Consider the following 18,388-nt stretch of genomic DNA (forward strand, 5'->3'; position numbering starts at 1 on the left):
ATCCAACAGCAAGGGTTGATTTTTTGTTTGTTTGTTTTTTTTTTTTTAATTTTTTTTTTCAACGTTTATTTATTTTTGGGACAGAGAGAGACAGAGCATGAATGGGGGAGGGGCAGAGAGAGAGGGAGACACAGAATCGGAAACAGGCTCCAGGCTCTGAGCCATCAGCCCAGAGCCTGACGCGGGGCTCGAACTCACGGACCGCGAGATCATGACCTGGCTGAAGTCGGACGCTTAACCGACTGCGCCACCCAGGTGCCCCTTGTTTGTTTTTTTTTTTTTTGCAAAAATGGTCAGTATACAGTTGGCATGGTAATTCCATGATGCCTGGAGTTGTTTTTTGTTTGTTTTTTTTTTAATGTTTGTTTATTTTTGAGAGAGAGAGAGCAGGAGAGGGGCAGAGAGAGAGAGAAGCAAATGATCTGAAGCAGGCTCCACACTGCATGGAGAACCCTGCATGGAGCTCAAACACACAAACTGTGAAACCATGACCTGAGCCAAAATTAGTCGCTTAACTGATTGAGCCACCCAGGTGACTCGATGCCTGGAATTTTAAACAGACATCAGTACAGTGTCCATGGAGAAGAAAAGGCTCTACATAGACAAGGGACAGATTCCCCCAAAGAGACTGATCCCCTCAGCCCTGCACCTAGTAACAGTATAGGCGGGCCTTGTAGTAGGGAAGGGGGAAGTGCAGGCTTCATGGGCTTTCAAACCACAACAGGGTCCTGAGGGGTCATGGGGACAGCAGCCACTGGCTCACCAGGCTCACTTGACAAAATTTCCCAAGATAAAACACCAAGAGGTGAAGTTTACTTCTGTAACTACTCCCCAGGTATTCTGTGGCAGCCTCAAAGAGAGTTTCATAAATCAAATGAATTCTGGGGCACCTGGGGGACTCAGTCAGTTAAGCGGCCAACTCTTGATTTCAGCTCAGGTCATGATCTCATGATTCATGAGTTCAAGTCCCTCACTGGGCTCTGAACTGACAGCTTGGAGTCTGCTTGGGATATTCATTCATTCATTCATTCATTCACTCACTCATTCATTCATTCTCTCTCCCCCCCCCCCCAGCCCCCTCCCTGCTCAAGTGGGCTCGTGCTTGCGCGCTCTCTTTCTCTCTCAAAATAAATAAACTTTTTTGAAAAAAGCTACTTTAGGTTCTTTTAAAAATCACTTTGTCTGTATTTAGGGGTGAGATCATTAAAGGGGCTCACTCTCGAGTGCCAACTACGTGCCAGGCACTATACTAGCAACTTTACGTACACTTATCTCATTTGATTTTTACAAAACCCTGGAGAACATTAACCCTATGTTATACATGAGGAAAATGAAGGCTTAGAAAAGAGAATAACTTCTGATTTTACAGCCAGCAGTTCCATCTGACTTCTGGCCTTTCTGTTTTCCTGAGTACTAGCGCCTATCTCAGCAGCAGCTCAGAGATACTCCATTAATTCTTTCAAGGTTACATAACTGCTAAGTGACTGGTAAAGAGGTGTATCAGTTTTCAAAAAGTGTTGTTTTAAATACAATGTTACACTGTAATTCTCCACCACCTGTTTACCTGGCCCCAAACTAAACCTGTTAGTAAATGCTGGCAGGTTTTACAAAGATAATGGAGGAAGAGTATGATTGTCTATGTCCCTATATCCAATGTGACTGATTTCTTTTTTATAAGATGGCCCAGTTTGCAGAATAGAAAACATAACTGTAATGTGTTACTTATTAACTCCAAATGTTAGAAATAGGATTCCCTAAAAACTTGTCTTGCAAATTGATATAAAATTCATAATGTTCTGTCCTTTGTATTTGACATTTTATATTTCTACCAAGATTTTGTTTTGTGTGAGAGAGATCTCAAGTGGGGGAGGGGCGGGGGGGGTTAACAGAGGATCTGAAGCGGGCTCTGTGCTGACATCAGAGAGCCTGATGTGGGGCTTGAACTGACAAACCACAAGATCATGACCTGAGCTGAAGTTGAACGCTCAACTGACTGAGCCATCCAGGCATCCCTCTACCAGGATTGTCAGAACATTTGCAGGACATAAAGACTGTGAAACCATGTAACACTGTACTAAGGGCAGGACCATTCAAAGAACACCTTAAATAAATCATATGGATAAAAATTGTAAACATTAAATTTACAAAATTAAATGAAATATTCCTGAGCCATATGTCCATCTATAATTCTCCTAACACCAGGATTTCCCCCAAATAGTCACAAGTCACAAAATGTGTAATAAAGAACACAGAGATCAATTCCCAACAATATTTTGGCCCTTTCAGTGAAATCCCTTTCTGGCTTACGCCAGCATTGCTCAAAACATTTAAAAAAAAACAAAAAAAAAAAAAAACAAAACCGTTTATAAGCCTTCATCAATCTTTTTTTTTTTTCATTATCTTCAGTGGTGGATACATCTCTAACCTTTAGTGTTAGAAACTGGCAGTTATACACAACTACGTCTGATGAATAACATGGAAAAGATCAGTTATGGCTAAGAAACTAGGCAGAAATACAAGCCTGAGATCTACAGATTCTTGGATGGAATCCTGAAACAAGACACCGAAAGAATTTGTGGGACATATTACTATGTATTTTTCAGTGTGATCTGTGGCTATGGGACAATTTTAAGCTTGAATAGTCTAAATTAATTTTCCATAAAAGTAAAAAAGAATAAGTTAAAGAGTACTTTTTTAGGATTTTTTTAAACAAATCAGGATGTTATAGCAAGAAAAACTTTTAGAGATGCAAACCTGTGCCTATGAGTGAACAGCCCAAAAACCCCCTGAAGCATTTCATCCTAAATACAATGAATGACCAGGAATCTGGGAGGGATCACAAACCCCTGAAATGTAATTAGAACTGTGGGCACAGAAGATAAAAGCTGCCTTGATGATGAAGCATGCCAGACCCTAGGCACACTAGCTGAAAAAAGAGAAGAAAGAGCATTATTTTCAGGGCAAATCCAAGTAGCTATTCTAATGAAATGTGAAGATTGAGGGATAATTGTTCAAAGACTCCAAATATTACTAGCAGTATATGTTTTTAAAAGTCTATAACCTTACTATGGAGAATATGTTCTGATATTGAAGCATACTAATTTCAATTAATTTTTTAAAGTATTTATTGAAAGCATATCATGAGCCATGCACGGTAGGGAGAGTAAATCAAGATGCAATTACTATTTGGATTATGGCAAGTCTTGTTGGTTGATCTGCTCTATTTTTGTGGTTCATATTATAAGCTTCTGAACCAATTGCCCTATTAACATATTCAGTTACTGGTTTTCACCTTATATACTGGCATTCAAATTTCGGGTTTACAGAATTATTCCACAAGTTTATGCCATAATTTTGGTTCACGTCTCCCGTAAGCAAAATATGCAAACACACGGCTGCCCTAGTAGTCTGACAGAGCAAGATCTATTCCACAGATCTCGGACTTCCCCCAATAACCAGCACTGATACAAAAGGAACCTCGGTGAAGAAAGCTATGTTTTCTTAATAATAACAGTTGTATAAACAGAAGGTCTTCTCAGTTAAAGGGAAACCAACATCAAACAGCAGTAAAACATAGAACCCTAAAGCTCTCTTTCTTTGAAGAAGCCCGTTTGAAGCGAGGTGTTTCTAGTTATGGGTGAATGAAATGAGAATTCAGTTGTAACCAGCGGACACCCAGTCCCAGGAAGGGCTAATTAAATCCATCTGAGAAGCGCGTCTAAAACTGCCTCACACATTTCAAAGGCAGGCACTAGGCTGCCTTCTGCAAAGACATCAAAACCCTCAGTCACGAATGACGCACATTGAGACGCTACGACGATGTTATTTTTATGGACTACAAAGCTCCATAAAAGTAATGTTACAAGTTTACATGATTTCCTTACACAAAAATCAAAGTTAAGGCAGAACATTTTTACTTCTATCTGAAATTTCTTTCTGGCCTCCAACTCTATTTTTGCACATCTTCTACAGGACCTCAAAAAACAGAGGAGATACATCAATAATATTCAAGTGTTTCAAATATTTGTTCACTGGAAGTAGTTAAAAAGTTAATAAAAAAAATTAGCCATGGTTTGCACAGTTAATTTCTTCCCTAACAACAACAAAAAACCCCAGGACTCTGATGTTACAACTCTTTAGTTAATAAAAGCCAGCAGAAAGAGCTCAAAATTTTAAAAACTTCTTGATTTGGCAAAATATTCCATTGACCAGCCATGATTTGGACTAGGAAGTGGTAGAAGAAAGTTACATTCAGAATCAGGATTATTATCCCAGTAGAATAAAGTAGTCTTGGTGTCTACTCTACCAACCCTTTTTAACTATCTGTACTTGGTTATGGTGGGCTCATATACTCATATTGAGCAATCACATCCTTTTCTTAAAGAACACTATTAGATATGATGGTATGCAACAAACTCTAAATAGGAGAAATTCAAGACTTCAAAAGCAATATATATATGTACATATATACAAGTATATATATGTATATACATGTGTATATGTATATTTGTGTGTGTGTATACATATATATAAATACACACACACACACACACACACACACACACATATATATGACACCACCCTCATACTTACTAAACTGGAATCTCTTCTCCCTGTAGAGAACTCAACAAAAAGAGGACTAGTCATGAGGAGACCTGAGACTTCTGGCTTTGCTCACCTAATAACCTTGGGTGAGGCACTCAATCGTCCAGGCTTAATGTGTTCTCCACTGTTAAACAAGGAGATGACCTAAGGGGAGTCAAATACTTTTTAACTTCTGGAAAACAGTATAGAGGTTCTTCAAAAAATTAAAAACAGAACTACCATATGATCCAGCAACTCCACTTCTGGGTGTTTATCTGAAGAAAATGAAAACACTAACTCTGTGTTCATTATAGCATTGTTTACAATAACCAAGATATGTAAGCAACTTAAGTGTCCACCAATGGATGAATGGATAAAGAAAACGTGCACACGCATGCACGCATTCACGTGCAGACACACACACAGCAATATTATTCAGCCATAAAAAAGAAGTAAATCTTGCTATTTGTGATGACATGGATAGACCTTGAGGGCATTATCCTAAGTGAAATAAATCAGAGAAAGGCAAACACCATACGATCTCACTTATGTGTAGAATCTTACAAAACAAAGCAAAACAAGACAAAAAACCATATACACAAACTCACAGATACAAAGAAGAGATTGGTGGATGCCAGAGGCAGGAGGTAAAGGGTGGATGAAATGGGAGAAGGGGGGTCAAAAGGTAAAAACTTCCAGTTATAAAATAAATAAGCCATGGGGATGTAATGTACAGCATAGTGACTATAGTTAATACTATATCACAGATTTCAAGGTTCTAAGAGTAAATCTTAAGCGTTCTTATCACAAGAAAAAAGACTACGTATGGTGATGGATGCTAACTACACTTACTGTGGTGATCATTCCACAATACTATATACAAATACTGAATCATAATGTTACATCCTGGAAACTAATTTGTCAATTATATCTCAATTAAAAAGAGTAATGAAAACAAAAGAAATTACATCCTCAATCCAGCATAAAGTTAGGGAGTAAAGGTCAGCAGAGGGAAAAGAATAGTTTTGTCCATAAGAATGGGGGAAAGGCAATCATCGCAGTGAACCCAGCAGAGCAGAAGTAGCCTGCGGAGCCGTGTGGCCCTCTGTGGCCAGCCTGGGAGAAATCAGCCAATACCATGCCCTGATTTACTGTATTGCAGTCTGTACACACTAACAATAAGCATCCTGGTTTATTACAAGTCTCTGAACTTTAAGAATGATCACAATAAATACCATGTAAGATGGTTTCTTAAAAAACAGTAAGAAATTTTATGAAATATTACACAGTTACTTTAGATTATGTTTTACCTCTGAAATCTCAGTTGGAGACAGGATCTTTAACACTCTAGCAGGATGATAACATTTCAGAAAAACCGAAAAATTTTTATAACTTCTAAAATTCTGATTTTTTTCCTTCAAACCCGAACTCATAAAAACACTACATAGATGATTTAGAATCCTACTTACAGCTGTTCATGTAATAGCAACATGTGAATGTCCCACTTCTGCCCTACCTTTTTTGTCCCAAGAAAATTCAGGGCATACTATGACAGTTTAGCAAGTTAACTCCAACCGAAAGATTTCAATTCAGAGAAAATTTCATAGCAGAGAATAAGTTTCTAGAAATAAATAACACACTGCTTTATTACTGAAAGAGAAAAAACTTAAAGGAAAAATAGATTTTTAAATTTATTATCTAATATTGAAATACTGCCAGGGCACTGGTGTGGCTCTATCAGTTAAGCATCCAACTTCGGATGAGGTCATGATCTCGTGGTTCATGAGTCTGAGCCTCACATCGGGCTCTCGGCTGTCAGCACAGAGCTTGCTTTAGATCCTCTGTCCCCCTTTCTCTCTGTCCCTCCCCTGCTTGCATATGCATAATCGCTCACTCAAAAATAAACATTAAAAAATAAAATAAAATAAAATAAAATAAAATAAAATAAAATAAAATAAAATAAAATAAAATAAAATAAAATATTGCCTGGAACTGTACACTCAAGAATTCACTAGTACGTATTACTTACAAATGCAGCTGATCCTAGCATTAAAAAATGTCAGTTACACAAACCCTTAACTATAGAGAACACACTAATGGTTACCAGAAAGGGATGGGAATGAATGAAATAGGTGATGGGGATTACGGAGAGCACTGCGTGTTGTATGTAAATGTTGAATCACTAAATTCTACACCTGACACTAATATTACACCTTACATTAATTGGAACTTAAATAAAAACTTGAAAACAAAATGTCAGTTATAGGGGAAAGTATACATTTAATTCATATGGTACCAATTATAGTGCTGGAAATATTAAGTATTAAAATTAGGCCAGCTGAATGAAAACCAAATTTAAAATGCCTTATTAAATTCAAAACAATAAAGCATGATACAACATACTAACATATGCACTACACAGCTTTAAACGTGTTCAGTATCAATGTTATTCATCATTTATAATTAAATTAATGAGATAGGTAAAATGTGTAAACCAGTGCAGTTTTATAAGAGTTGTTGGAAGTTGGAACTGCCACTCAACAGGCTACAGAGTTTAGGTAGACAAGTGACATTTCTGAGTGGGCCAGCTGCCTTCCCACTGCAATAACACGCCATTTGACACAATTCCATCTTTCTCACGTGCAGCCATTGTACCTGTGCTCGTGATTATTCTCTTGGTATCATTCAAGGTGCTGGTTTTTATCTATGTCCAAATAGAATATTAATTTGAATTTGCTTTAATGGTTATCTTTTTCTTTTTCATTTTTAAATTTATTTTAGAGAGAGGGAGTGTGTACAAGTAGAGTAGAAGACAGAGAGAGAGAGAATCTTAAGAGCACAGAGTCCAACACCAGGCTTGATCCCACAACCCTGGGATCATGACCTGAACCAAAAGCAAGAGTTAGACGCTCAACTAACTGAGCCACCCAGGCGCCCTGATGGTTACCTTTTTCTAATCACATAATTGAAACTAATTAGCTTGAATGTTCCCTAAATTTGCCTTTTGAGAGACTGGAATAATGTTCTTAGTTAACGGCAAATATTTCTTAAATTGCTTTTGTTGCTTTAAAAAAAATAATCTTCGTATTACTCTGCTTTTCCTAAGAACCTGAAGAAATGTGAAGTATTATCAGAATATATTAATCAAACTCATTTTGTGTCCTAAAAATATTTTAGCAATTTTCTAAACCTATATATATATCATTTTTTATTTGTCAAAAAAAATTAGATAACATTCTGTAAAAATGTACTTGACGTTGGTAAAGTTAGAATTTAACACTTATCAGAACAGTTAACCTCTTAAGTTGCAATGACCTTTGCTAATAACATCACTGAAAATTTAATAAAATATAAAATTCAAAGACAGATACTTTTATAACGCAAGATTTTTAAAACATTCAACCAAAATATGCAATGGATATTTATCCTGCATCTAACCTACCCATAGAAGTGTTTCATTTCTTCAAAAGAACACTACTGGTATAGTAAGCAACTTTCTTTGTTAACAAAAATAAATGTTTTTCCTCCCAACTGGTATCTTCTGAGGTAGTGGTTTGGCCCGTTCTCCTCCATGTGGACACATAGTGTGACTACATTTCCCATCCCCTAAAGGTGGGGGAATAGTCACATCATGTGCTTTTTCCAACGGAATGAACAGATGGACACAGGCAGAAGCTCTAAGAACTGGTGCATGATTTCCATTCTCTTTCCTTTCCTTTGTCAGGTCCTGAGCTTCCTAGTAAGGATGCAGCCCAACAGATACACAATGCACATCTAATGCATGTTAGAAACAAACCTAAGTTCCTGCAATTTTCGGGTGACTGCTACTGTAGGATGGTCCAGCTGATCCTAACAGATAAAATTATGATGTTACATCACTAATGTGCAGTTTTCTTTTTTGCTTTCCATCAATGTCCTATGTGAGCAAAAACAAACAAAAATCACTTAATGGTATGTTAAGACTCATTTGAATCTGTCATATCAGTAACATTAAAATGATTTTTTAGAAAACACTCAATCATTCCTAGCCTAAAAGGCAGACTGAAGCTTGGCAGTTAAAACTTAGCTTGTGAAACAAAAATTCAATTTTATTTCTAATAACATTTGAAGAAGTGAAAAGATTATTCAGCCTATTTATTGTTACAGGTGAGTTCAATAAATTACAAAAAAAATGGATTTTTTTAAAAAGTTCAAATCTAGATTTCTTCACTGTGTTCTTCAAGTTCCAGGGGGCAGGGACAGCCCATTCTTTACAAACCAGCTCTTGAAGGTAGGCTGGTTTATCACTAGCCCATTCTCCTATCTGTCCCACTGCGGCAGGCGTATACTTCTCCACACCGATGTTGGGCTTAGGTCACATGTTTTGCTTTGTGCAGACACATTTCCTGCATGTCTGAGATCAGGCTATAAATGTGTTTGCATGGTATCCCTCGCCCCCCAGTTCTCCTGCCTTGTTTGATGAAAACAAACATGCTCCACAGAGTGGTAAGCAATATTCCTCCAGCCTGGGTCCCCACAGGGACCTACGACAGGGACCTACGACAGGGACCTACGACAGGGACCTACACGGGGAAAAGCCTGAGCTTGGCCTGCAGCTGAGAGCCATGCCCAGGTGGGCCTAGTTAAGCGCAGCCCAATCTTGGGGAGAACCAAGACAAGAGTCTCACCAAAAGACGTCACAGCCAAACCGTATGCAGCCACAGTGATTTTCTCGGGTGTTTTTCTTTTCTTTTACCCTACGAAGAGCTGATACTCTTCATTAGACTTCCTTGTAAAAGCAATCACTTATTCTAGGCCCATCCTGTTTGAGGTGCCTTTTTGCTGACAAACACAGGACTACATGCTTGCCACGTTACCACAAGAAAGGCCAGAAAACATTTCATTTGACCTACTAACTAAAACAATATATCTGATGACAAATAAAAATCTCTTAAGTTTTAATGACTAAAAGGAACTATCTCCCCTTTAATGATACAATGATTGCATAGTTTTAATTACACTCCTACATACATACATAAATCCAGTCTGAGTAACTCAACTTTGAAATGAATGAAGAAAGCTTAAATTTGATATTTGGGATTACATTTCCCAGGTGCTGGATTTGTAATAAATCATTGTTTTCTTTAATCGTAACAAATTAAACCGGCAAACATACGGGGCTAAATTTTCATATCCCATCATGTAACTAATTTGTTGAGAGAGTACAACAGGCAACTGCCAATGCAGATGACCCTGCATGTAACAGATGTAATATTCTAATTTATTGGCTGAAGCCTCGTCATACCGTGTCATTAGGAAGTGATTTTTCAACTCTCTACCCACTTTCCTTCCTTCCTTCCCTGCTCCCATACCCTCGTTCAACATTTCCTGAGAAGTACAACTGGAAAACAAGGCAAGGTTCTCCTCTTATATAAAGCTTATATTTTAGTGTAAAGAGACTGAACTTACATAAGTGGACAAAGAAATAAAAAAGAGAATTAAGGGGCGCCTGGGTGGCTCAGTCAGTTGAGCGGCCGACTTCGGCTCAGGTCATGATCTCTCGGTCTGTGAGTTCGAGCCCCGCGTCGGGCTCTGTGCTGACAGCTCAGAGCCTGGAGCCTGTTTCAGATTCTGTGTCTCCCTCTCTCTGACCCTCCCCTGTTCATGCTCTGTCTCTCCCTGTCTCAAAAATAAATAAAACGTTAAAAAAAAGAGAGAATTAAAATTTATAATAGGTGCGATGAAGAAAATAAACACTGTGATATGACAGCAAGTAACCATGTGATTCACTCAGGAGGCCTCCAATTTATTCCTGCTCCCCCGTGTAAAAACAACAATGAAGACAAACAAAATGAAAAACAAAAAACCTCTTCACATACCAGAATTAGTGAGTAAAATAAATTGGTATAAAATATCAGTTTACTAAAAATATGACAAGTTGGTTCATTCCTAATCATGACTAAAGTGTAGAGTCCATTAATTCATAAGCTACCAAATTGAGCACAAGTTAGACTTTCAAAAAATCTCGATTGATCAAGCGTCTTCTCTAGAACATACTTTATAAAATGTTCCAACAAGAGATGGTGAGATAATGAACAACCTCAGAGTAAATTCAAAACTCATGGTCTAAAAGGCCCTCCAGGAACTGTGTATGTCCATTTTGCTCACCATTAACTTTCTGTCCCTCTCCTCCCCAAGCCCTGCTTCAGGCACTGTTCTCTCTATGACCAATTATTTCTGCTAAATCCAATAGGCACACCTCAGTTTTCTTCTTCTTTTGTGACCTCTTAATATTCACTGGCATCATTGACCTTTTCACCTTCTCAAAACTTTCTTAAAACACAGAATCTTAATACCAAGTCTTAATAAACATCTCCACTTGTCTATTTCAGACACTGTAAACATGTCCAAAATTCAAAGTATTGTCCTATCTCCATTGTTCTACTTGACTGACACAGACTTTGTCCTTGCCACCCTCAATAGATGACAAATTCTGAGGAGTAAGACATCATCTCTCTTGATGACTGTTGGTTCTCCAGGACATATGTTGTAGGAGGTACTCAATAAACAGCTATTAAACTATATTACAACTGAAATGATAAATGTATAATGGCTATAAATAGATCAAAATTCATTAAATGGTTGAATTGCTCAGCAAAGACACATTTAACAGTTTGCTTCACTGTTCACAAGGAGCCAATAATAAAATGAGTAAATAACTTATAGTAAGTTGTTGTGGTAGAAGTTTTAGCAGTGGCCATTATGAGCTACTAGACTACAACGAATTATTTATAAGGGCTTATAAAGCTGAACTGACTCAACCTGAACGTCTGGTGTCTGAAATAAAACTGAAAGTTTTCTTCTAAATGAAATGCTTCAGAAAGTGGCTGAAACCAGGGGATAATACTAAAAATCACTTAAAGTCTTAATTATAGCATTTGCCAACTTTAATTTGGTAACAACCAATACCATTCAGTGTTTTCCATTTCCAAAGTAACTGGATTTCATAATGCACTTTTCCTTCATTTAGTCACATAACAAGTTCCTGGACTCTTGAGCACAACATGACTGAATCATTCAAGAGGGTACAGGTGCAACTGTGCCCCCAATTAGACAAGCAATTTTCCAGATTACATGGGCAGGAGCCTCACCTTTTTATGAAAATTCAGTCCTATGGTTCAGAAGCACGGTACATACCCACTGCACAAGGGTGCGTTGGAAAAGTAAACAGGTCAAGCTGTGCAAGGTTACTCTTCAGACTTAATTTCTCTACAACCTCATTTATCCGACCCCCTCCTATCAGCCATCAAGCTGATTTGGAGGAGTTCTCTTTGAAAGGATATTCTTTAGTTTGGAGTAAAGGAGTCACAGTGGTAAGGAAGTTACTTTGGTGCCTTCCTCTGTAAGCCAAGAGTAGCAGAGAATAAATCCATTCCACCACTGATATTTTAGAACCAATGGAATTACTGTGAATTCTGGGACCCTAAGCAAAGCTTCTGGAGTGAGCTCTCACTACCTTTTGCAACACAGGCATCTCTCTGGCTTTTCCAAATAGTAATCTCTCTGCACAGTTTACATACCTAAAGAAGGAAAAAATAGGAAGCTGTTGGAGGGGCTGTCCAGATCTATCCGATCTCAATTTCCTTTCTCTCACCCATGTTACTTACCATCCTTCCTTTGCTTCTTTCCAGTTTCTTATTTCACGTTAGATCAAGCTCTTAGTATAGCCTATTCAGTGATCTCCACCAACTGCCTTCAAGTTCAGAGTGCCAGCTGGAGTTTCAGTAATTGCACTTTGTGTAATTATGGGTATAAGACCAGAGCTCTTTATTCAATGAGCCAACTGCTCATGTGACTACTTCCCTGGATGGGATAGGCAATGTAAGATCCTTGACAGGTTATTAAAATTCCATTATTTCAATAGTCCCATACCTTGCAGACCTGTCCACTGCATAATTTTGAAACATTACTTTGGGGGAGTGGGGACATAGGTAATACAAAATAGGTTCAAAATTCAAGAAGTACTAAAGGGACATCTAGTATAAGGTATGTATCCTTCTCACCCTGTCAAGGGGTCAGCCATCCAGCTCCCCAATTCAAAGGCAACCATGGTTATCAATTTCTTGTGTCTCCTTCCAAAGATAACCTATACACGTAGCAAACAAATGTTTTTTTATGCAAATGAAAATACAATGCTTTTGTCATTATTAGCATATACACAGAATGTCACTTAATACACTCAGCATATACAAAGAAAGTTCGGATCCCTATAGTTCAATGACAGGGCTTTATTTATTTAATGACCCCATTTTGACAGGCATAGTCCAGTTGTCTGTAGTCCTCTGCTCTTGCAAACGATACTGCCACGAACATGCTTGTACGTCTCCTGCATGTGAACACATCCTAGAGCATAAATTCACTTTTGACAAAAAATGGAGGCTGTATCAATTTGCGCACCTACCAGTTACACATACACGGGCCTGTTTCTCTATAACTTTATAAAATTAGAGAATTATCCAACTTTTTATCTTTGCTGAAATGTAGGTGGGAAATGGTACGTCGTAATTTTTACCTTATTTTCTCTGTGTGGTTTAGCACATTTTGTCATGGATGGAGGCACCATTTATATTTCCTCTGCCATAAACCACCTGAGAATTTTTCACCTGGAAGGCTGGTCTTTTTCACTGATCAATAGTTCTTTATATATTAAGAACATTTATTCCCCTTTTGTCACTGAAATGAGCAGCAAATTTCTCCTCGGGTCTGTTGGCTTCTCTATTGGCTTTACTTATGATTATGATGGTTTTATAATTTTTGCCAAAATATTTAAAATTTTTAAGCAGAAACCTATTTTCCTAGCAATTTTTCTCAAATGGAAAAATAACTTTATCAAGAAAACAAATGTTGTTGCCACAGTGAAAGAATTTCATGTTTGCACAATACTATGTTTTCTGGAAAAAAAATTCATTTCCTCAAATAGGGTAACATTTTTGCTACTTTGTCTAGCATTCTTTTTAAAAGGTGGGGGGGGGGGGGGTTGGGGAAGCCTAAGTGAAAAAATCACCTAACAAAAAAAAGTAGCTTATATGATCATAACATTGAATTAATTGCTGCCAAAAGAAAAAAAATTTTAAGTTTTAAATATAAAATAGTGCATAATTTCTTGGGGTGCCTGGGTGGCTCAGTCAGTTAAGCATCTGACTTCGGTTCAGTTCATGATCTCACTGTGAGTTCGAGCCCCACGTCAGGCTCTATGCTGACAGCCTGGAACCTGCTTTGGATTCTGGATCACCCCCCTCTCTGCCTCTGCCCCCCCATACTCTGTATCTCTCTCAAAAATAAATAAACGTTAAAAAAATACTGCATAAATTCAAAAACCTCAATTTTTTTGTCATTTATCACATACCATATGTCAATTTTCTTTTTTTAATTAAAAAAAATTTTTTTGACATTTATTCTTTGAAAGACAAGAGACCCAGTGCAAGCAAGGGAGGGGCAGACAGAGAGGGAGACACAGAATCCAAGCAGGCTCCAGGCCCTCAGGTGTCAGCACAGAGCCCAACAGGAGCCTTGAACCCACAAACCGTGAGATCATGACTGAGCCACCCAGGCGCCCCAGTCAGTTAAATGTCCAACTTCGGCTCAGGTCATGATATCACCTTTCCGGAGTTTGAGGCCCGCGTTGGGATCTGTGCTGACAGTTCAGAGCCTGGAGCCTGTTTCAGATTCTGTGTCTCCCTCTCTCTCTCTCTGTTCTTTCCCTAGTCGTGTTCTGTCTCTCTCTCTCAAAAATAAATGAACATTAAGATTTTAAAAATAATAATAAAGTCCTTCATTACAAGCACTTAAGAGTACTATGGTATTCATTTTAAAATGTTACTATAAAAATCTAGGGGCGCCTGAGTGGCGCAGTCGGTTAAGCGTCCGACTTCAGCCAGGTCACGATCTCGCGGTCCGTGAGTTCGAGCCCCGCATCAGGCTCTGGGCTGATGGCTCGGAGCCTGGAGCCTGTTTCAGATTCTGTGTCTCCCTCTCTCTCTGCCCCTCCCCCGTTCATGCTCTGTCTCTCTCTGTCCCAAAAATAAATAAAAAACGTTGAAAAAAAAAATTAAAAAAAAAAAAATCTAAATAAAATAAAGTAAAATAAAAAATAAAATAAAATAAGTTACTACAAAAATGTTTTTTCAGTTTTCTGTCTGCCTACCATGCCCTTAAGCTATATAGCTAACTCTTTAATAAAAAGCCTACAGTAGGCATAAATGTAAAAGTAAACTCACCTTGTTTGCTGATGTCTTTTTCATGTTCAAAAATAAGAGTCTACTCTAAAACTTGACCATAGTGACAAAAGGACAGATAGAATAATATTGCATTTTATTCTACGAAGGGCACTGGAAAATTATTTCCTTAAAAGAACCATGATTCTTACCATGTCCCTATAAAAATTCCAGTAACTACATGATTTAGCATTACTCCCTACAAATGGGATAAAAGGAACAGAGACTGTGACGTAAAATGCAAGAATAAATTCTTACTGAAAACATAAAGAAAATATGATTTTGTGCACAAAATTATTTATTGGCAAATGCTAACTTCATTTAATTCTTAATCTTTATGAAAATATTACTTAAAAATACTTAACTAGTTCTACTTAAAACCACATTTTCGGGGCGCCTGTGTGGCGCAGTCGGTTAAGCGTCCGACTTCAGCCAGGTCACGATCTCGCGGTCCGTGAGTTCGAGCCCCGCGTCGGGCTCTGGGCTGATGGCTCAGAGCCTGGAGCCTGTTTCCGATTCTGTGTCTCCCTCTCTCTCTGCCCCTCCCCCGTTCATGCTCTGTCTCTCTCTGTCCCAAAAATAAATAAATGTTGAAAAAAACATTTTTTTTAAATAAAAAAAATAATAATAAAAAAAAAAACACACATTTTCAGGGGTGCCTGGGTGGCTCAGTCAGTTAAGTATCTGACTCCTGATCTTGGCTCAGGTCACGATCTCATGATTCACAGGTTCGAGCCCTGTACTGGGTTCTGCGCTGATGGCACAAAGCCTGCTTGGGACTGTCTCTCCTTCTCTCTGTCCCTCCCCTCCTTGTGCTCTCTCTCTCAAAATAAATAAATAAACTAAAACACACACACACACATTTTCAAAGTAACTCTGGTGGAATGTTTTCCTACAAATGAAGTCTAGAACAAAATCTATAATGGTAGAACAAATGGGAAAGCGTTAGCTATGTTAGAGAAGGAAACCTTCAGATGATGCATATGTAATTATTTATTATGCATCCATATGTAATTATTATTTTTTATTCTTATGTTCATTATCATTTTCTCTGTTCGAGAAGAAAAATATAGGGTGGTAATTTCAATGATATGAATACTACAAAACATTTCCCTCCCACAGGCATCTAAAGATGAGACAATTTTATATCAACCAAAACAAACATTACTAAGAAAATGAACTGAAAGCTCTTTTAGATGCAAAAATCTTATTTATCTCAAATCATGTGTTGCTCTCAAAGATTATTACTTACTTGGATAAAACGGTAAGATCACTGCTAAAACTCAATATATTGAATTTTAATACCCATTTGAAAAATACGGTAACCTCTACAAGAGGTAATAAGATACTAAAAATGCTTTCTAACAGCTACTCTTTTTTTTTAAGCTTATTTATTTGAGAGAGAGAGTGCAAGGGAGGGGCAGAGAGAGAGAAAAAGAGAGAGAGAGAGAGAGAGAGAGAGAGAGAGAGAGAGAGAGAGAGAGAAAGGGAAACCCAAGCAGGCTCTGCACCGTCAGCGTGGAGCCCAAGTTGGGGCTTGAACTCACGAAGTGAACTATGAGACCATGACCTGAGCCGAAATTCGGAGTCGGATGCCCAACCAACTGAGCCACCCGGACACCCCTCTAACAGCTACTCTTAACCAGTATTCCTGATTGTGTACTTTTCAACACTGGGTACATTGTGTATATAATATTGTGTACATTTTTGTGGTATCTTGCATGATCCTTTAAATAGTATGACTGCAGCCTTAACTTTCTGCCTATCACAAAGAAAAATCCCTTTATCATGTGACAAAAATATTCTGTTTGGAAATAAATGCATTATTCTTTGTAATTTTCCTTGACAGTGCTACTATATCTCAGAATTTTGTCTAGCAAAACTACTCTATAAAAGGAGATATAGAGAGGTACTAGTGCATGGGCTAGTAACAACTGCGTTCCGGTTTCCTACTATCTCATTTAGAGATAAATTATGTGTAGTGCCTACCACAGTGCCTGGGACAGGGTACATCTTCGATAATCGCAGACCAAAGTAATCAACTGCTTCATGGAAATACCTTTAAATAGGCTAAAATAGGTACCAGAAAACAACAATGCAACTAGAACAAGACAGGGACACCCCTTCCTCACTCTACTGTTTGTGGAAAACAAATAATAGAAAAATTAAGGAAGCATACACTTCCATAATAAGAAATCAAAGTTATCTATAGAAAATGTCTCTGATGTTTCAAAAAACTTACCTTGCTACCACGTGCCGGTGCTTTTCCTCACCTATTTTACCACAATTTGGAGGTAAGTCATGACATATGTCATCACATTCTAATCTGTTACTCATTAGTCATCTTGGCCAAGTAGAACTTCACTTTCACCTAGATACTTCCTTTCCCCCAGCCAGTTGAGTGCTCTTTCTTCTATCTTTCTCAGGATTTAAGTGGTTGAAGACACTTCTGTTAAGACATTTATGTATTTTAATTCCAAGCCTGCTGACCCTTTATTACCATATGTAGAGACTATTTACATGGATATCTCCAAGGCAAGCCACCATTAATTCATCTTTTTTTCATGTTCATATTCGCAATTTTTCATTGGGTAGGGTTTTTTTTTTTAATGTTTATTTACTTTTGAGAGAGAGACAGACAGAGTATGAGCCGGGGAGAGTCAGAGAGAGAGAGGGAGACACAGAATCCAAAGCAGGCTCCAAGCTCTGAGCTGTCAGCACAGAGCGCAACACAGGGCCCAAACTCAGGAACTGCAAGATCACGACCTGAGCCGAAGTCAGACGCCCAACCGACTGAGCCACCCAGGCGCCCCTCATTGGGTGGGGTTTGAGAAGAGGTATCAGTGAACCAAAGAATATGAACATTTTTTAAAGGTCTTTGGTGAATGTTATCAAATTATTTTATAGAAAGGGTAAATGGATATTATATATTCCTATTTACCTTTGAGTTGTATGTATTTATGTATTTTAAATACAAGTGTTTTACTGAATATATTATTTGCAAATATGTTTCCCCCTTCTGTGTTCTGTCTTTTTAGTTTCTTGTTCTGTATCTTTTGAACACAGTTTTTAATTTTGACAAAGACCGATTTATTTTTTCTTTTGTTGCTTGTGCTTTTGTCCTATCTAAGCAACTGCTGCCACAAGCAAGGTCATGTAGATGTACCCTTATGTTTTCTTCTAAGAGTTTTATTGTTTCATCTTTTACATTTAGATCTTTTATCCACTTTAGGTTAATTTTGGTATAATTAACTCAATATGAGATAGGGATTCAACTTTATTCTTTTACACGTCGATACCAACTTGGTCCAGTACCATTTGTTGACAAGATTATTCTTTCCTTCACTGAATTACTTTGGCACCTTTGTCAAAAATCAGGGATTTAGTTCTGGATTCTCAATTCTGTTCTATTGATCTATATGTTTATCTTTATGCAAGTACTATATTTTATGAGACAATTCTGTTGTTAAGTCTTGAAAAGGGAAACTGAGTTCTCCAACTTTGTTCTTTTTTTCAAGATTGCTTTTGCTATTCTGGGTCCCTTAAGTTTC

The 18,388-nt window shown here is 37.8% G+C and overlaps 1 protein-coding gene across 10 annotated transcripts in view; it reads right to left on the bottom strand.

The window, feature by feature from the left end:
• PCCA (propionyl-CoA carboxylase subunit alpha) overlaps positions 1 to 18,388 on the bottom strand; it is a 435,628-nt gene that overhangs the window by 125,048 nt on the left and 292,192 nt on the right. Inside the window, exon 20 of one of the 10 annotated variants that reach the window (XM_086708615.1) lies at positions 17,069 to 17,286. The exons of the other annotated variants lie outside the window; for them this stretch is intronic. Coding sequence (XP_086564741.1) covers positions 17,260 to 17,286 — 27 coding nt within the window. The 3' untranslated portion in view covers positions 17,069 to 17,259. Of the gene's footprint in view, positions 1 to 17,068; positions 17,287 to 18,388 lie in introns of those variants that run through there. 10 annotated transcript variants of the gene reach the window in all.

The sequence above is a fragment of the Puma concolor genome, chromosome A1 (genome assembly GCF_028749965.1).
Source record: "Puma concolor isolate L17-30 chromosome A1, mPumCon1.1.hap2, whole genome shotgun sequence".
Classification (NCBI taxonomy): Eukaryota; Metazoa; Chordata; class Mammalia; order Carnivora; family Felidae; genus Puma; species Puma concolor.